Source organism: Tasmannia lanceolata, unplaced genomic scaffold (assembly GCF_043159265.1).
Source record: "Tasmannia lanceolata isolate RefF3 unplaced genomic scaffold, GAP_Taslan_0.1 ptg000012l, whole genome shotgun sequence".
Lineage (NCBI taxonomy): Eukaryota > Viridiplantae > Streptophyta > Magnoliopsida > Canellales > Winteraceae > Tasmannia > Tasmannia lanceolata.
Window position 1 is genome coordinate 32498307 of NW_027518689.1, and position 21171 is coordinate 32519477.

The window sequence follows — 21171 nt, forward strand, 5'->3', positions numbered from 1 at the left end:
TAATCAAACTCCAGCTAGAGATCAAATTTCCATAAAAATGCCCAGTTCTTTCTCCGCCCAAGCCTCCAACGTGATTCTGATAAAAATTGCTGTGATTTTACAACAAAATTCACAAGCATATAACAATAAATAAAATAAAAGGATACGAAAAGACACAAAAACAAGAAGACCAAGAATTTATGTTGTATGAGTCAACGGTGCCTATATGTTCAGACGTCGAGATCTTTCTTCAATTACAAGAGAAAACAATAGGAGAAATCACTTGGGTATAAGTGATTTCATCAGCCAAGAATGGTAGGAGAGAAGCAGCCACAACCTAACACACATGCTGGCCATTAGTTCAAAAAGAAAATAACACGGAGACAGTAAATGCAAACGTACCCAGCTAACTTTCCCGTTCTATACCATCCACATACAAAAAGGAAACTGAACCTTCTTGGACCCACCACTTCCTCCTCCTTCAAGATAAGGGAAACCCAAAACCTCGTCAAAAAAGCAAACCCACAAAAAGGAATCTCCTTATCCTTTCCCCTTTCCCACCGCACCAGCAGCCAATCATGTCAGGGTAAGTCCCAAACCTCCCTCTCTCTCTTTGGCATTTCATCAAACACCTTGTCCAACTCTTTTTTTTTTTTTTGCCAGATCCGAAGACTGCACTGGAGAACACGAACGCTCCACAACCAGAACTAGAGCGACGAACACCACCAGCGTCCACGTGACGGCATTGGACGGCCTGGTAAGCGTGAATTCGCTCTTCACGGTCGCAGTCTTCGTGGGTCTCTCACTAGCCACGACAGGGCAACGAAGCCTAGAGAACAAGGACGAGTGTGATGCAGGTCTTAGTGAGGTGAGGAACGTTCTCGTATTCGAGGTTGTATCTTTTAGCTTCTTTCTCTTTTCCAGCCTCATAGCCCAAGGTCTAAAACTGGCCATCAACCTACTCAACAGTAAGGAAGCGGATGATGCTTTCCGGGCCTACATAAACATCAAGGTTCTGAGATTTGGGATGCTAGGATCTGCGTTTGGATCTGTGATGGGTTGCGTCTTTTTGGTTCTGTCTATGGTGGATGTGGTTCAAATTCGGCTGGGCATGTTGTCCTGCGGAAGCAAGTCTACTATTCGTGCGGTCGTCTCGATGGTCATTTTGGTTTCCTCTGCACTGCTGATCTATATCTCTACTACCATCTATGCATTTACCCATTAGGATCTAAGCCTATTCCTCTAGTTTGGGCTATGTGCTTTTATATTGTATTAAATTAATTTCTATATATTTTTGGGTTTTGTATCTCTTATTTGAATCCTCAGCGGAAGACACGGCTTCTTTGAAGGAGACCTATGCATTTCTAGACATTAAAAAATAATCTCTCTCTCTCTCTCTCTCAACCATTTATCCTTTGAAATTTTCACTCACGAGTTCCACTTTCTTTTCACTTTCTTTCATTTTTTTTTTGGGATGATACCGAGCGTCCAATCTATACAAGTTTCCATAATAGTCCTCTTTAGATCGGAGGGTTAGAATCATCTTATGGTGTGAGCTATACCCCCATTTTGAAAAATATGGGGGTGAACTCATCCCAGAAGGGGGTGAATTTATCACCGTCACTTTAAAAGCGAGAATTGGTTTACGTGGGAATTTTTTCTCTATAGATGGCACTGTCGATTGACTGTGGCACAGGATTCTTCAGCTAAAATTTCTCCTTCGCAGAAAATGCGAGAAAAGGGAATTTCTCTCCTCTCACTCTCCATGCTTTTGGCTTAAGAACGACCGGCAAGAATGTTTTTGTTTTTACCTTTGGCTCTATTTGGATGCAGATATGAGATACCTTTAGATTAGTGGTATAAGTAGTGAATAGAGAGGAGACAAACATTTGTAGTGTTTGGTCTACCTAGGATTTACCTATGGAATAGTGATAAGCAGTGTGTGGTTGCCAACCTCATAATGGGATGGGGTGTCGTTACCAATACAGAAAGAGGAGAGAGAGAGAGAGAGGGCAAAATTCTACTTCCCAAATTCCTACTTTGTGGAGAAGTTTTGCATGGAAGGTAGAAACAGGGAACAAGGATGCCACATCACATCACTAGAGACAAGTGATGATGACTTTTGAATATTGTCAAAGGATTGTGATGCTAAATTGGAAACCAAACACAATATAGTTACCAGAAAACATTTTTTTGCTTGGGGGCATCCTTGATTTTCTCTTGTCTTTTCCCATTTCTTTCTTGCGTGTGATGTATCAGCTTGTGTAACTTAAAGAGTACGATGGGCATTTGTAGAATAAAACCTTGTATTTTGAAATTTGAGATGTTATATAATTTTCCAGTGAGAGAGAGAGAGAGAGGCCTTAAAAACTAGGAATAAAAAAACTTCACTCCTCAAAATCTGAGAGAGAGAGAGAGACCTTAAAAACAAGGAAATAAAAAACTCCACTCCTCAAAATCTGATTTATTTTTTTCCTCATTTTCATACTTCTCACAATCTCACCCTCTACTCATTCTTGCCCTCTCAAATTTGTCCTTCTCCACCCGCCCTACCCTCTCTCACCAATTGATAAACTAAGTTTATCATGAAAAAAAATTCCTTGTTGCCAAACATGGCCTTAGTGTTACAACCCGTTCAATCTGACCATCTGTAAGGTGACTAGTTTAGGGCGCTAACACCATGTGTGATACCTCATGCACGATAACCGACACAAAGTTGGGGCATTGGAGATGACTCAGACAACCTGTTATATACTAGTTAAAAGGCAATCGAGGTCTCTTGAGATGTTCTCTTTCTCCCAGCTTCTGATTTTTACACACCAAGACGAATTGCCTATCTTTCAGGGCAAAAACCATTGGTAAATACCATCATTGCCTAAAGAGGCAAGTTAGTGTTCGCAACACTTTTTGCCATTGGTTAAGCTCACAAGTTGCTTTGTCATGACTCTTAAATCGGTTCTACCCAAGACTAAAATTCTGGATTTTGCAATCTTAAATCTTGATTTTATGAGCTAGAACTTCGATTTTATAAGTTAAAACTTGGATTTTAAAATCCCAGATTATAAAATCAAGGTTTTAGCTTGTAAAATCCAAATTTACAAACCTAGACTATAAAAATCCATGTATCCAAACGGGAAAGTGTTTTTGTATGTAGATCCATCTCCATCCATTATTCTATTTCATAGGGGCTCACCCCTCTCTATGATAGTATCACACAAGATCATTCAATCAAAATCAATCTAATAACAAAACCTTTTGAAATCCTTTCCCAAATAACTGTATTAGCATAGAACCCATTTTAAAAAGTATTAAAACCAAATCAAGTGATGGCCAACTCTATCATTGGTAATGTTGTTTATTTTTTTTTATCTCACTCTAATCCAAATAAATATCAACCCTGGAGTTAATATCATATTGGCAATATGTGTTTTGTTTTTTCAATATATGAATTTATAAACCCAAAAAATAGAGGTCTTTAATCACCAACCAGTTGGGATCTCACTTCCAGTGAATTAAAGCATACAAATTATACCTACAGTGTTCCATAAAATCGTTGTCTAGAGAGTGAACTGTAGAAAATAAATAAAATAAAAAACAATATAGAAGAAGAGGAAGAACACAAAGAACTTTTTTTATTTCTCTTATTCACTTCTAAAACAACTAACACATACATCCTTATATAGATGTTGCTCTTGGCCACAAAAAAAGAAACACACGTTTCATCTTTTCCAAGGTAGAAACGTTCCTCACTTTCCTAATTCAACACTTTCCTAAAATAATAAAACTTGATAAAATTCTCTTCTTATAAAATAGCTATTCTTAATCTATTTCTAAAACAAGGAATAGAAACTAAAAACCTGCTTGTATTAAACTTCTAAAGAACCGACTTCTATTTTAACGTGGAAAGCTTTCTTAATTCACACTTGGGTGGGCCCCACACGAATTCACCCTTTTGAATTACATTTCCAACACGCCTCCTTAATTCAAACTAGGTGAATGATTGTACTCCCATCATATGACGAAATTTTTTGAACTTCTCTTCTGGCACTACTTTGGTGAAAATATCCGCTACTTGATCTTCAGTGTTGCAATGCTTTAAATCAATTTCTCCTTTGGCAGTGACTTCTCTAATGAGATGGTGACGAATCTCAATGTGCTTCGTCCTCTCTTGATGAACTGGATTTTTTGTTAAGGCAATTGTGAATTTGTTGTCACAAAACATCCACGTAGGCCCGTTTTGTTCCTCCTTCAAATCTTGCAAAATCCTTCGTAGCCAAATAGCTTGACAAGCTGTAGTTGTAGCAGCAATATACTCGGCTTCAGTGCTTGAGAGCGCCGTAGTAAGTTGCTTCTTGAATGCCCAAGCTATGACACCCGATCCAAGGCTAAAACAGTAACCCGTTGTGCTTTTTTGAACATCAATGAAACTTGCCCAATCACTATCAGAAAAACAAACCAATTTAGAGTTAGTGACTTTTGTGTACACAATACCAAAATTGATTGTGCCTTGGATGTATCTCATAATTCTCTTTGCTGCCCCAAAATGATGCTTGGATTGTGCATAAACCTGAGAATAATGCTAACTGCAAATATAATATCTGGCCTTATATGAGTTAGATAAATCAAACCACCAACGATGCTTATAAAATTCTTCTCATCTGCCATTTCAACTCCATCATGCAAAGTAAGTTTCTCATTAGTATTCATGGGTGTTTTAGCAGGTGCATAATTTACCATTCCAAAATTTTTCAGTAAACCCAAAGCATACTTTTTCTGGCATATGAAAATCCCATTAGATCCGTGAATTACTTCAATTCCAAGGAAATAATGCAATAGACCCAAATTTGACATTTCAAATTTTTTCAACATGCTTTCTTTAAATTCCTTAATCATATCAAGAGAACTCCCAGTTTATATCATATCATCCACATATAAACAAACAACTATGCTATCATCCCCATGAATTTTAACATAAAGAGTTGGTTCACTAGCACTCTTTTGAAATGAGATTTCAAGAAAATACCTATCAATTTTACTATACCATACTCTAAGCGTTTGTTTAAGCCCATAGAGTTCCTTCTTCAATTTATACAGTTTATGCTCCATGCCTTTGATTTCAAAACCTTGAGGTTGATCCACATACACTTCTTCCTCAAGTTCTCCATTTAGAAAAGCTGATTTCACATCAAGCTGAAAAACTTGCCAATTCTTTTGAGCTGCTAAAGCAAAAGCAGTTCTAATAGTATCCATTATAGCAACATGTGCAAATATTTCAAAGTAATCAATACCTGGCTTTTGGGCATAATCTTTTGCAACTAACCGAGCTTTATGCCTTTGGAGAGAACCATCGGCATTGCATTTGGATTTGTAGATCTACTTAAGTCCAATTGCTTCTTTATTTGGAGGCAAATCCACCAATGTCCAAGTGTTGTTCTTTGCAATTGCATCAATCTCTTCCTTCATTGCTTTATATCATTCTTTCTTTTTCACTGTATCAACAAAACTAGAAGGCTCCATTGCAAAATAAACAAATTCACATGAGTAATATATATCAGCAAGATTTCCCATTCTTATGGGAGTGGAATCACCAGATGAACTTGGTGACTCATTAGGATTTGGTAAACAAATATCAAGAGAAGGTATCTCATATGATGTGTTTTCATTTAAAACACATAAGGGGGCTTCCACATCATTTTTCCAATTCCAAGCATTTTTTTCATTAAAAATAACATCACGACTTATGATTAATTTTTTAGAAATGGGATCATAAAGTCGATATCCTTTTGTCTCCACACTATAGCCAACAAAATACACTTGCTACTTTTATCGTCTAACTTTTGTCTTTTTTCAAATGGAACAAAAGCATAGGCTATAGAACAATTTTTTTTACAATGACTTACATTGGGTTTTCTTCTACTTCAAGCCTCAGAAGGAGTTTTTCCTTGAACTGCTTTTGTAGGAGCGCGATTGCATAGGTATCGCCGTGACCACTGCTTCAGTCCAATAATCATTAGGCAACTCCTTGTCTTTTAGCATGCTCCTTGCAGCCTCAACAAAGGTTCTATTTTTTCGCTTTGCGACTCCATTCTGTTGTGGGGTGTAACTCGCTGTCAACTGTCTTTTGATTCCACTTTCATGACAGAAATCCTGAAATTCTTTGGAAATAAATTTACCACCACGGTCAGTACGAAGAGTAATAATAGAATGACCACTTTGGTTTTCAACAAGTGCCTTGAACTGTTTGAAGATAGAGAAAGCCTCATCTTTTTGCTTCAGAAAATAAACCCATGTCATTCTTGTGTAATTATCAACAAATAAGATGAAATATTTATTCACACTCAAACATAAAGTTTGCATAGGGCTACAAATATCGACATGTACAAGCATCAACGGCTTATATGCCCTCCAAGACTTACCACTTGGAAATTGCTCACGGTGGTGTTTTCCCAAAACACAAGCTTCACAGACCTTTCCATCATATTTCAAAGAATGAATACTAACAGTCATATTCAATTTTTGCAATAAAGATAATCCACCAAAATTCAAATGTCCATATCTTCCATGCCACAACATAGAATCATCATTACTTGCACTAAAATCATTAAATACTACTTTTGAAAACACTAGTGGAAACATCTTGTTTTCTGTCATCTTAATAGTCAAAACTAGTTTCATACTTTTCTTATCATAAGGTTTACGTTCTCCTTCATCAAAGATAGCACGGTACCCTTTTTTTATTAATTAACCCAAACTTAGCAAGTTTTGAGCCAACCCAGGAACACACACAACATCTTGAATTTGTTTCTTGCCAACTATTGTAGAAACTACAATAGGACCAATTCCATGGGCACTAACATGATTGTTATCACCCATCCTTACTCGTGGTTTGACAAATTCATCTATTTCTAGAAAATAATCCTTGTTCCCGGTCATGTGGTTACTACAACCACTATCTAAATACCATATTTCATTATCCAATTCAACATTAGCAGTAAGACATGATAAAAATACATTATCTTCTTTTTCAACTTTTCATCACTTTTCTCTTCATGATAGTTTGCCTGTTCCCTAGCCTTTTGATGATAAGTTTTTTCAATATGATCATATTTTTTGCAATAAAAATATTGTGGTAAATTTCTATTTTGATTTTCACTATCCTTATACCAGCAATCTTTATCAGTATGATTTGATTTTTTACAAATAGAACAAAATAAAGAAGTAGATTCTTGGTTACTTCCACTTTGATTTCTTTGATAACCACCGAATTGGCCTCTACCTCGTCCTCTGCCGTGGAATCCACCACGTCCACAGCCTCTTCCTCCTCGAAAACCTTTATTTGTATTCTCTAATTTTTTCTTTAAATCCACTTTCGATTGAGACGCTTGTTCCAGTGAATTTTCTGCAGTCCTATTCAATCTCTGCTCATGTGCTTGCAAAGAACCCATTAATTCATTCATAGAATATATAGATAAATCTTTTGACTCTTCTATGGCAGCAACTACATGATCAAATTTATTCGGAAGACTCCTTAAAACTTTTTCAACAATTTTTTGATCATCTAATTTTTTCTCCATAAGTTCTTATATGATTTACAATAGAACTCACTCTAGAAAAAAAACTTGAATTGATTCAATATTTTTTATAATCAAATTCTCAAAATCATGACGAAGGGTTTGTAACTTAACAGAGATTACCTTCGAAGTACCTTGATATTCCTCTTGAAGCAAATCCCATGTTTCTTTTGATGTAGTTGCAGCCATGATCCTTGGAAATATTGGTTCATCCATGGCTTGTTGGATGAGGAAAAGAGCCATTGCATCTTTCTTTTTACTCTCCTTTAATTCGTTCTTCTGTGCTGCGGTCAATCTTTCCACTTCTGCAAAATTGTCATACCCATTCTCTACCAATTCCCATAATTCATAAGACATAAATAACGTCTTCATCTTAATTAACCAAAATTGAAAATTATCACCATGAAATAACGGAACACTTTGCTGAAAATTTAAAGAATTGGTGTTACCTGCCATGTTGCGAACTTACCGAACCCTTGTCGGTGTTTTCTGAATTCGTCTAGGCTTTTCTGCGCTATGGAAATCCCAAGAACTTCTGCTCTGATACCACTCTGTAGAAAATAAATAAAATACAAAACAATATAGAAGAAGAGGAAGAATACAAAGAACTTTTTTTATTTCTCTTATTCACTTCTAAAACAACTAACACATACATCCTTATATAGATGTTGCTCTTGGCCACAAAAAAAGAAAGACACGCTTCACGTTTCATCTTTTCCAAGGTAGAAACGTTCCTCACTTTTCTAATTCAACACTTTCCTAAAATAATAAAACTTGATAAAATTCTCTTCTTATAAAATAGCTATTCTTAATCTATTTCTTTTTTTTTGAAATGGCAATATTGTATAAGATAAAAACGGGAGCCCGAGATGAGCCACCCCAAGAATACAAAGAATAAACAAAAGAAAGAGAGAGAAAAAAATACAGATATGCACTATAAACCTCAAGGGGGCAGATAATTAAACCACTCTAGCAATTCGGCAGAAACCCTCCTCCGAGCAAGCAAATCCGCCTTCTCATTAGCCGACCTTCTGACTTGATTAAACACAATAGATGATCCCATGTTTAAATCCTCTATTTCATAAAAAACGGCCAGGAATCTCCAAGGAGGAGCCACCCCTCCCTTAACCCACCGAATCACATTCAAAGAATCTTCTTCCACAATAGCTTTATCCAACATGCCTCTGCTAAGACTCTTAATACCATGATAAGCAACCCTAACTTCGGCTTCCGATGCATAACAAAAACCAATTGGACCGGAGAATGCTCAAATCACATCTCCACAATCATCATGGCAAACACCTCCCACCCCAGCCGGACCCGGATTGCCAAAACTTGCACCATCAAAATTCACTTTAAACATATCATGAGGAGGGGGCTCCCATCTTTGCACTATTTGAGCTCTCCTCTCCCTACTAACACATACCTCCCTCCACCCTTCCCAAAGGTCAAAAGCTGAAACAAACCAGAACAAAGGTAAACATCTTACCCAGGAGATGACCAAGGTGATAATTTTCAGGTAGAGCCAATGGAGATATTTAGACATACCCTCAAAGACTCTAGAGTTTCTCTCTTTCCATATGATCCACTAAGTGGCAAGTAAACAAAAGGTCCACAAGGTTCTACCTTTCTCCCTCCAAGGTACGAAACTCCAATGATGAAGCAACATTGAAATAGTTTTTGGGAATATCCAAGAAATCCCAAACCTCATGAAAATGAATCTCCAAATGAGCCGGGTGAAAGAGCAATGCATGAACAGATGGTCCACAGACTCCCCATCCTCTAGGCATAGGGGACAATGATCAATAAGCCACATTCCACGGTCTCTCAGGAAGTTGATCGTTTGAATCCGCTCACGACAAACAGCCTATCCAAAGAAGCAAACTCTAGGTGGACAGTGGAATTTCCAAACCTTTGCCGAATATGCAGGGACAGTGAAGGGCATTAGGCTTTTGTAGAATGATTTGACGGAGAAAATCCCTGAAGGATCCTCAGTCCATACTCTTTTATCCTCCCCATTTCTCTTAATGTAGCAACCCTTAAGAAGAACATGAAGATTAGAAGCTGGTTCAAGCTCCCAATCGAAGAGGTTTCTTAATCTATTTCTAAAACAAGGAATACAAACTAAAAACCTGCTCGTATTAAACTTCTAAAGAACCGACTTCGATTTTAACGTGGAAAGCTTTCTTAATTCACACTTGGGTGGGCCCCACACGAATTCACTCTTTTGAATTATGTTTCCAACATGAACAACTCTAGTTTAAGATCAGATAGGTTCACTCTTAGAATGTGAAGAGAGTCGAGCAATCCTGGATATCCTACCAATATGTGCATATGTATAAAAAAGAATCCACATCTCTCATGACAGATGAATCTTGCTACTATGTACATTCATTTCACATATGACAGCCATTAGAATCTGACTTGTCCCAATAGTCTATGGGGGGTATATATATATGTGGGGTACATATATTTGGAGAATTAGATTCTCTCCATATTATAATTAAAAGCTATGCTATATTTATGTCGTATTTGGAGAATTACATTATCTCCATATTATGATTAAAACTTATGATATATTTATGTCTTGAATTTTATCCCATGTATAATCCTATGATCTACTACGATTATAATGCAGGTCTGAAGGGCTCTTGTGTAAATTAGTTGGGGCTCATGGAAGAGAGTTGATCAATCTTGGAAATCTCTACAGATATCTGCACCTTTACCACACTCATGTATTGTAAGGAGGATTCAAATCACTTGTAACTATGATAAATCATGCTTATAGATGCACTCATCTCACATATGACAACCATTAGAATCTGAGTTGTCCCTATTAACTTAGATACCGTCATAGTAGTGTATGGTCTACATATATTTGGAGAGTAAGATCTCTCAATGTTTTTTATGCCTTCAACCCTATCATATGATTATAATGTGAGCTCAAGGAGTCCTCATGTAAATTAATTAGTTAGAGCCCTGAGGGGTAGAGAGAGAGAGAGAGAGAGAGAGAGAGAGAGATGATCTTGGAGATCTTTACTAATATGTCGATCATTACACGCCCGTATGTTGGACAATCCAAATCTCTCATGACTATGATAAATCATGATTCTATATTCACCCATCTTTGGCATGACAGCTATTTCATGATCTTCATCGTCATTAATTAAATTCACAATTTAGAAGGCTTACTGATAACTGAACGTCCTCATTAACTTCATAATTTTTTTCTTTACATTTTCTCGTTTTCACACTTTTTATATATCTTTCCAAAATTAAAATTCCAAGTAGTACTAGTAATTGCATTTTCGTACTTCATTTGTAAAGTAACATACCGATCGAGGAGTACTTCCACTTATTTTATTTCATGTCTATAGGTAAAAAGCAAAGAAAGCAGTAGGGCACAATTCTCATGGAGTCTTAGATCCTTGGCATACAAAGGGTATAAAAGAGAGCATGCAGGGCATACAAAGGGTATAAAAGAGAGCATGCAGGCGAAACCTTTACTACTTATACCACACATGAAAATATAGTGAGGAATCCAAGGAAGTACTGCCCATTGACCCCTTCTTTACTTTTTTTCATATTTGTTCACAAGGAACATAAAATGCATTCCTGTTACGTATCCATTCAAATTGCACTCTCTCCAATGAAGGACAAGAGAGCCCTAATTTCTCATGAGAGATAGAGCACCCCTTCACAAGGAACACAAAACAATGCATGCCTGTCATTAATTCATTTTCTCAAATTGCACCTCTCTCCAATGAAGAAAAAGCCAAAATGAAACACCAGAAAGCCATAATCTTATAAATAATCTCAGCCCATTTGAAAGTCCTTATTCTAGAGAGAGAGCCTTCATCTTTAATAACATGTACCTTACAAAGATGAAATCCTTATTCTATCATCTTTAATAAATTGTACCTTACAAAGATGAAGGATAGGAAGCAAGCACAGCTTCTATATTAGATGAAGCTGATGGAATTCCTTGCCCACCTAATTGTCCTTCAACATGCTCCCAAATTAGAAAACCAGGGCATCCTTGGGACTCAACCCATTCAATCAATTGCTGCCTTTCAATGCATTCACCTGCTATCTGATCTCCTCCATCCTCATCTATTCTACATGATTGTACTTCCAAAGGCATCATGTTTTCCATATTATCAACCAATGGCAAATAATTCGAATCCATGCCAGGCATCATGTTTTCCATATTATCTACCAATGGAGGAAAATAATTCGAATCCACGCCACCCATAAATGGAAGTAGAGGAGATGGTGTTTGCACCAGATGGGAATTTGTATGCCATCCATTAGAATTCAAACCTGCAATTTTAGGAACAACCAACTCCTCTTGTACATTTACCCCACCAATACCCGCAACTAAACCATTTTCGAACATGAAAATAGGGCATGGAGAAGAAAACATGGCCGGATTCATCGTTAAATCCTGGTTTAGTACGCCCTGTTGATCTGAAAAATAACATGGTGGAAGAAGCTCAACAGTTGTTGGAAGTGGAACGGTCATCTGAGGCGTCGGAGGCTTCCGTATCTCCTTTTTAATCCATGAATTCCAATAATTCTTTATCTCATTGTCAGTTCTTCCAGGCAAGTGAGTTGCTATATGAGCCCACCTACAAATCCTCATACACATTCCAATTTGCAGTTACTCAGAGGAGTCTAAAATGTACTAGTAGTGAATTAGTCCAACAATTGGCACCATACAGTTCTAAAATCTAGGTCATTGAGTCCTATACAAACATGCGCGCGCGCGCGCACACACACATTTATGTATATGACATTATATTTTAGGATATCGAACTTAATGTTGTGGGTTATACGAAGTAGTCTTCATATCTCATATTAATGTACTGTTTTATAGAATATATATATGTGGAGAAGAAAACAGGAGTAAAATGATATAAGGGAATGAGGGATAATCAGACCTGTTCCCTACAATACCATGAAGGCTGATTATTAACTCCTCTTCCTCCTTTGAAAACCTCCCTCTTCTAATGTCTGGTCTTAGATAGTTGATCCATCTCAAACGACAACTTTTCCCACATCTTTGAAGCCCTGCATGAATAATTCATAAGAGAGAAAAAGTGAGTAAAACCAGTCCTTTATCTGTTCCCCGAAACCCACATCTCACTTCCATTAAGTAAATGACATGAGAGAGATGTGAGATTAAAAACCTGCTTTGTCAGGCACATCACTCCAAGAACTATAGCCATTGGTGGTTATATATCGGATGAGCTTTTGATCTTCTTCAGGAGACCATAGACCTCTCTTAACCTTTTGTTGGTTGCAGCAAGAATGGTGCCCCATCTCTCTCTGTGTTTGTTGTCTTGTATCTGCTCACTCCACTATATGGGAAGAGTAGGAGGAGGCTCTTTAAGCACTTCATAACTCCCGACAATTGCACCGAATGCTTGGCCCCACCCTTCGATTCCCTACTTTCGATCTAACCCTAAAGTGACTTCCCATCGACTTGAATGCACCTCTCTCTCTCTCTCTCTCTCTCTCTCTCTCTCTCTCTACGTACATGAGTATTTCGTAATAACTTCACGTAAGTGCATATGTTTCCGTAGACCTGCTCCTAATTACTACATCATATCTCTCCGTATTTCGTTTGGAGTTGGGCTTAAAACTGTTGAAAATATATTGTTTTTTTTGGGGGGGAGTTGATATCGGCACTCTTTCTGCTCAATAATCAAAGACCATGCATGCATTTTACCTTAGGTCCCTTCATTTGCATTAATGAATTGGGGGGGAAAGAATTTCACATGGGACTTCCATCGTCTTAAGGAGGGCCATGTAATCCCTTAAATTTTGGATTATCTATTTTCCAAAAAAAAAAAAAAAAAAAAATCTATTTTAAATATTGTTTCTTCCAAAGTTACCCTCACTTGATGTTTGGATATAGAGAAAATTAAATTATGAAAATTAAATTTTCCACAGTAAAAATATTTCATGGAAAATGAAATCTCAGTACGTGTTAGTTTGTAGTTTGCAATTTTCCTTGAAAAAAAAGAATTATTTAAGAGTTTGGAAAAAATTCATGGAAAATAAGTTTATCAAACACTAGAAAAATTATTTTATATGGGGAAAAATTCTGAAAAACTTTTCCATATATACATTGAAACAGCCCCTTATAAGTCAAATAAATATTTTATAGCATGATAATTTTTATGCATCTGTGTGTCACTCATCGATATTTGTATGCCTTGATCAATCTAGACCCCTCATCAAAGTGGCCCACATCATCAATGGCTCCCACAATGGATGTGCATCTTTGCTGATTGATTTATGCATCGGAAGGGATGATTTTTCTCTCACATTGTCATTGGGGGTATTATATTAGCAGTTGTCAACTTATACGTATGGAGCAAGGTTGTCGTGTGAATGCACTATATAAGAGAGGGAAGGGATATTTCCACCATCTTCCACCATTCCTTCCCACTTTTTAGCCTTTTCATGAAAATGACATTACTTTCAAGGAAAAGACAAACAAAAGTGGGTGGAATGCAGAGAAAATGGCTGACAATATCATTTCCCTACAAGAGATTATGTATGTACCAAAATACCATAAAAGAAATTTTAGTATATAATATTACACATTGTAACCTCGTTGTCCTGTCCTTATAAAACACTTAGTCCATAATAAACAAGTTTTCTCATTGTTTGAAATGGTGGAAGCAATGAGGCCAATGTCATGTTTGAAATGGTGAGCAACCGCAGCTCAGTGAGCTCATACACACGCACCCCAAGAATAGAGAACATGCGTACCATAAACAAAAGAAGAATCAAGTGAGAAGAATAATAGAACACTAATCAACAATGTAAATCAGACAGCAGTAGAAGTTCAGAATACAATATAAACAAACAGATCGGATAAGACATGGGATCATATCAAACATATCAGAAATATAGAAATATCAAATAAATCAGAATGCATAAATACCATGATCACATAAGTGGTCTAATGACCCAGATCGAACAGTGCCCAAAGGCGAGATAATTTAGAACAAAAATACTCTGGAGCCAGAAATACTAGCATTTCTCGTGGTCCGACAGTGTCACGTTACTCCCGTGACAAGTTGTTCATAGTTAATGATGAAATGAAAATCCCTAAAACTCTCTAATGCCAAAATACAAACAACAATCAAGAGGTCAGATACATGGACTGAATCAAAGTATTCTAACCCATTTCAGACAACAATTTTTGCAAGGCATATAACTACGAGAGATGGGGTATTCTCATCATTTTTTCCTGATATAAGGGCATTTCAGTCATTTTCTATGATCTCAGGGATATTCTAGTCATTTTATCCTATATGGGTATTTTGATCATTTTTATGTCATAAGGGTATTTTAGTCTTTTCCATGACTCAGTGATATTTTGGTCATTTTCACTCGATCCAGGGCAATTTTGGTCATTTCCCGTAACCTAGACCTGGCAAACGGGTAACCCGCATGGGTACGGGTACAACCCGTGTGGGTACAGGTACCGGCAGGTATGGGTAAGAAATACAGGCGCGGGTACAGGTAGCCTTTCATGAACCCGGAACCCACCCGGGCGGGTACGGGTACCGCAGGTAACCCGGCAAATTTAAAGAAGAAATTATATATATATATATATATATATATATATATATATATATATATATATATATATATATATATATTTACGAAAAGAAATTATATGATGAATGGGTGTATGAACACATAAAGGTTGTACGATGGATGTAAAAACCTTGATATTTAATCAAACAGTAGCTTCTTAACAAGTCAGTTGCTGTTGGATCAAATATCAAGGAAGGGATGATGAGTACATGCCCATTCATCATACAATTTTTCATTTACTTTAACAAGTGTTTGTTTTGGTACAACCAAAGATATCAGTCACATAGTCTGATTGCTTTGACTTGTTTTGTTGGCCCACCCACATAGTCTATTTTTTACCAAATGGCCTTAAGAATAAAAAGTTGAAAACCAAATGGCAGGTAACCTGCGGGCATCAACGCCCAACCTAGACCCACCCGCGGTACGGGTATTTTTTTTCGCGGGTAATGAAATTGGTACCCGTACCCTTGCGGGCTGGGTGTACCCGCTGGTACAGGTTCCATTTTGCCAGGTCTACCCTAACCTAAGGCTATTCTGAGGGTATTTCTTGTGGATTTAGCTCAAATCCAAATCCAGAAGTCATAAAGGCTTGCCAAATGCTTGTTTTGGATTTAAAAATCTAAATTCACCTCCAAATCCAAATCCAAGAGTATCCAAACCGAATTGTTCTTTCAACTTCATGGAAGAAGCTTTATAACTCGGGGTATGGAGTCTTTATCTTTTGTTTCAAAAACGAAACTTAATCTTTTTAGAGTAAAGCAGCTGGGGTGCAACACTTTGTTCCAACCCGAACCCGAGTTCCAACCCGACCCAACCGGAGTTTTTAAGCTTACTAAACTAAAAAATAATGATTAAAAATGTCGGGTTTCACTCGGGTCAGGTTGGTCAAGCCCTCAACTCGAACCCAACCCCCGAACTCAACCCAGGTTAGGAAAACCCACCCCGAACGGAACCCGAACCTGACCCGAAAGATACCCAACCTGACCTGACTTTTTTTTTTTTCCGGGATGAATCAGATCTGAGTTGCACACTTGCACCCCCAAAATAATGGTGTTTTTTAGAAGGAAAAAGAACAACAGTCAGATATTTAGCTATACAGTAGAAGTGGATATAGAAAAAATGGGATTGAATGGAGTTCTTTACCTAGAACGTTTTATACGTAAGTGGGTAAATTTTGAGAGTGAAAAAGAGGGGTGTTTGTTTATTGATGTATATCATTCACCACATTGATTTGAGAAAGATCCGCAACTTTTGCTTGGATGCATAGCAAGGCCAATTTAGAAAGGGATATAAAGAGTTTTCGAGGGGAAGTTTTGACAGGGAGACATGATTACGCTTGGCTTTAGGGAAGAGCAATTGAATAATATTTTGGGGCCTACCATGCAAAGCATTGCGAGAAAATGGAATACTCTTTTTAAAGGAAGATGGTTGGGTTATTTTCTCATAGATAGAAAGTCTCCACCAGACCCGTTTCCTTAAATATCATCCTTAAACTTCGGGGAGTGATAAATCGACTCCCCATGTGTCTTTCTCTCTCCTCTGGGTTAGAGAGAGAAAGAGGATAGAGATAGACACATGGGGAGTCGATTTATCATTTTGGGGGGTCGATTTATCACTGCCCTAAATTTTGATTTCTTTTTTATCAGTTAAATATATGCATATTATGGACATTGAAGACGAAACTTTAGGAAGTGCTAGAATAAGCACAAACACATACTAAAAAATCGTTACGTGAGCAGAAAAAAAAAAAAAAGAAGGAAAGATTTGACAGCATAAAAAACTAGTGACATGAGATTCGCGCATTCGGATAATTTAATACATAGTAAGTTTCACAGGTAATTCATATAAGTATTTGTACATGAAGTATAGACCAATTTTACATGGCATTCATATAAATATAATTATGTAACATGTGTAGTTTTCGATATGTGTTTCAGTGATGATAGAAATATAAATATTTTGATAGGTTCGATCTGGTAGAAATTTAAAATTATAGTTTTAGAAATGATACAGTTAATGGCTTCCAAAGAGACCTCAGCGTCTCATTTGTAAATACGATTAAATTGATGTTAAACTGTTTTGAAATGAAAAGCAATTCTGGTGGCATCCAAAGAGGCGCTTAATTTTTAATTAATTTTAATATATTAACTGATGATTGATTAACTTCGGAAAGTGTGATTCATTATTAGAGTGGTGAAAATCAGGGATGAGACTCACATTACACTAGAGTTTTGTGCACATATTTTTTTTTCCTTACGTGGGTTACTGTGTGTGAGCATTCTCGGTTTCCAATTAGGCTGTTGTGATTAGTCCACTTGGATTGCTTCTTCGATGGCCAAGGTGAAAAGAGAGCTTCATAAAGTTGTTGAGGAAGAATTTTTTTAAATTAGATTAGATTTAGCTAATCTATAGTGTAATCCCCAACAAGAAAAATGCATAACGGGCTGTGTACTCATCATCTGTCTTAACCCTTTTAAATCGTTTTGCTATGTACATCGACGTGAAAATGAAGCCATACCAACTTGACGGAAAGTGAGAATAGATATTAATGTTATGATTCCTTCTTCTGGTCGTTAGTATTGAGGAATGAAGTCTCCGTGTATCCTTTTGAGTGAGCAAAATTCTAGACAAAGTCATGCCGAGAAACAGGTATAGAATAATAGCTTGCTTTAAATAAGCTATTTAAAAGGGTTCAAGCACTGTGTAAATAATGAAGAGATTGGCTTAACGATACTAAACTTCTAATTAATCTCAATTGTACTAACATCTCTTTTGCTTTCAACTAATTACTAGAAGAGGTTAAAAAACTTGTTCCTAAAGCTTCGCCGCGGACCACAAAAAGGGTCACCAAATCCCATGCTCGTCGGCCCAACCACTCACAAACAACTGAGTATAATCAACTAATCATGTTCAAGAAGAAAGGTTATGTTTAGGTCATTAAATCCGTCACGTGGAGCTTTGGAGGAGAGATTAAATGGAAATACACATGTAGAAAAAGTATTGGGGCACATCTGTTTGGATGATCTAAACCGATTTGAGTAACATGAAAGAAAAAGAAAAATACAAATACACCCCTCAACTTTCTGACATTTTCAACAATAACCTTGACCTTTCGAAGTCATCAACAACACCCCTTTAGTTTTCCAAAACAAAACAAATAGGGCCTTAAACAGACAACCTTTTCATCCTATCCGATCAGGACCGGTGGCAATTAGCCGGGTTTGTGATGGAGACCAATGTTGACAAGCAAATACCATACACCTCGCAATGGATCAATGCTTTCCTCAGGCCCCGTTTGGATTACAATAAAAGCATTTCTAATGTAAAAAAAAAAAAATTAAAATTTCTTTCTAAGATTTTGGAAGAAATGATATAATTATGGTTAATTCGGAGGTAAAACATCATAAATTGAAAGTCTAAATAAAATTTGATTACACTTGATTCAAGTTATCTTCCATTGCGTGAAAGAAGTTGAAAATTTTAGAAACATCTTTCCGACGCTTCGATCACGGTGTTAAGGAATAGAATACTTCGATCAACGTTGAAGTCAAGCCTCTCAGAGCGAAACTATAAAATACTTAGAAGTTCTCAAAGAACTCAAAAGCCTAAGGCTAATTTTCATTCAACAAGTCAAAGAAGTCTATTACAAGGCTTTGATAACATGTATTTATAAAAAAGAGAAGGGCGATAATATTTTCAGGGAAGTGATATTTACGCCCCTTTTGATCACCAGGGACACCCAGGGCCAATGTATCAATGATGAAAGGGGGGCTAATGTACTTGATGTTAGAAAAAATCAGTGGGTTTGAGGTGTCCCTAGTGATCTAAAGGGGTGTAAATATCACTTCCCTATTTTCACCCTTCCTGCATACGTATGTGCCCCCCTTATAACGTGATTTGACGTCAAAAAACATAAAGTTGCCCACTTTTCACGTCAAATCATGTTATAAGGGGAGCGTGCGTGTAATGCGGGGGTGTGAAAATATCATCTCCCAAAAGAGAAACCCTAAAAGCTAACTTGAAACCTAAGCAACTAATCCCAGCTGTAAATTTGTCCTTTAAAGCTATTTTTCAACAATACACAGTGACATTAAAGTACTGGACATTTACAAGTTAAAAACTCAAGACTACTTGTTATATTATAAGCTTCTAGTACTGGTAGTCCTCAGGTTGACTTGGTTCTCTCACGACCCAATATTTGGATCTCACTATCACACAAACAAGAGTATAAATTCCACGACCAATCTAATACATACATTTTTAACTAACAGAAGGAACGTTTTTGCAAGCTCAAATACCTATAATAACTGGGATGAGGTAACATCACAAATTGAAGTGAGTAAAGTAGTAAACATGTTCAGAAAATAGAAGCAAGCACCAAAATAGTTTTCTGCAACTCTATTGTTTACACTGCAGACCAAGTACGGATGGATTCGCATAAAATAAGCACCAAAATGCTCTACAACTCTGCTGTTTAGACCAAGTACAAGTGCAAAATAAACAACAATCAGACCACCTTCTAAAAAAACAATTTAATTAATCCATGAAAAGGTGTAAAGATTTCAAAACCTAGCTTTTGTAGTGACACAATCCAACCGAAAGAGGCACCAAAGAGCCAGATACCGAACAAAGGATGTTTTAGAATTTCTATTTACCAATCACTGAAGTGAGAAATGAGAAAGAACTTTTAGGAACAAATTCTAAACGTTCGTTATGGAAAAACAATGAATACATTAAGGGGCCGTTTGGATACGAGGATTTTAGAATCCAGGTTTTTAGTTTGAAAACAGTGTAAAAGAGGGTTTATGATCAAGTTGCTGTATGTTGTCCTGACAGCGTTTCTTGGATTTTAAGTGAGAAATTAAGGTTTTAAAAATCTCTCCTGCATCCTGAGATTTCTAAAACCTAGAAATATGGGAGGATCTGCTGCTCTCTTGCTGACGGAAAGAAGGGCGAGAAGTCAAAAACGAGTCAAAAACGACGGCTGGCCCACTTCTTCTCTTGTTTCTTAGCTACAATTTTGAAGAAATCCCGGATTCTAAAATCCGCGTATCCAAACGGCCCCTAAGCAGGTACGCATTTACTAAGATTAGATAAGGCACAGAAACTTCAAAAAAAAAATCAAAAGAATTGAAGTATGTCGGTTTCTACTTTCTAGTTTCTACTAACTTGGAATTAGCAATAAATAAGTGATAATACGGCAATAACACACTCAGTTTAAGGCAATAATTTCACCTAGTTATACAGACTTTCCATCATATTGCAATATATCATCAACCTTGAGACTGAATGTTCCAAAGTTTAAATGAATCCGTACTTTGCTTTTGCTTATCACCAGTTACGATCAAGGTTTCCACTTTCTAGAGCAGGAGGCGAACGTTGGAGGTGAAGGCTCTCGAAGAGGAAAATGAGGGAAGTGGGAAGCAATTAGGAAATTATGGGGAAAGCGAATATGAAGCGGTTCCCCTAATCATCTATTTTCAAATTTGAAACTAACATAATGTCATAATCTAAGATTCCAAGTTTATATACATATATGAATATAATGTGTTGTATGGTTAAAAAGATCAATTTAAAAATAAATAGTTAAACAATATCATTCTTGTCACTATTCAAAATCCAAAACGTCTAAAATACAATCCAATGTTATAATTCTATTCAACATTAAAAAATAGAAAAGTAAAAATAAAAGGTCTAAGACTGTAAAGCTTTTAAGCACAATCATGAAATTCATGAATGCATAAGCACAGTCGTAATGGCACAACCATAGGTGGAAGTGAAAAAGGAAAAACAAACAGAGAAAATGAAATAATATAGAGAAGCAAAATAATAATAATAATAATAATAATAATAATAATAATAATAATAACAATAATAATAATAATAATTTTGAATAAGAATAATAATAAGTCTTAAAACACAGAAGATTAATGAGTACATAAGCAGAATCACAATGGCACAGCCATATCTGGAAGTCGAAAAATAGAAGAGATTCATT

At 36.6% G+C, this 21171-nt stretch overlaps 2 protein-coding genes across 2 annotated transcripts; one reads left to right on the plus strand and one right to left on the minus strand.

Annotated features, from left to right (window-relative positions):
• The first annotated feature begins 364 nt into the window (after positions 1 to 364).
• On the plus strand, positions 365 to 1361 carry LOC143887880 (uncharacterized). Its single transcript, XM_077392120.1, has 2 exons — positions 365 to 565; positions 643 to 1361. The coding sequence occupies exons 1-2, from the start codon at positions 558 to 560 to the stop codon at positions 1202 to 1204; spliced, it is 570 nt and encodes a 189-aa protein (XP_077248235.1). The 5' UTR covers positions 365 to 557; the 3' UTR covers positions 1205 to 1361.
• Positions 1362 to 11472: 10111 nt separating this feature from the next.
• On the minus strand, positions 11473 to 12875 carry LOC143887198 (uncharacterized). The gene is made up of 4 exons (XM_077391302.1): positions 12743 to 12875; positions 12494 to 12623; positions 11752 to 12181; positions 11473 to 11697 (listed from the first exon to the last, which is right to left on the minus strand). Exons 1-4 carry the CDS (start codon positions 12873 to 12875, stop codon positions 11473 to 11475), a joined length of 918 nt encoding a protein of 305 aa, XP_077247417.1.
• Between the last annotated feature and the right edge of the window lie 8296 nt (positions 12876 to 21171).

Coding starts and splice junctions, on each gene's coding strand:
- LOC143887198 (XM_077391302.1), bottom strand. CDS start 12,875: ATGGGGCACCATTCTTGCTGCAACCAACAAAAGGTTAAGAGAGGTCTA. Junction 12,182..12,493: donor CATGGTATTGTAGGGAACAG/GTCTGATTATCC, acceptor GAGGATTTGTAG/GTGGGCTCATATAGCAACTC. Junction 11,698..11,751: donor TGGTAGATAATATGGAAAAC/ATGATGCCTGGC, acceptor AATATGGAAAAC/ATGATGCCTTTGGAAGTACA.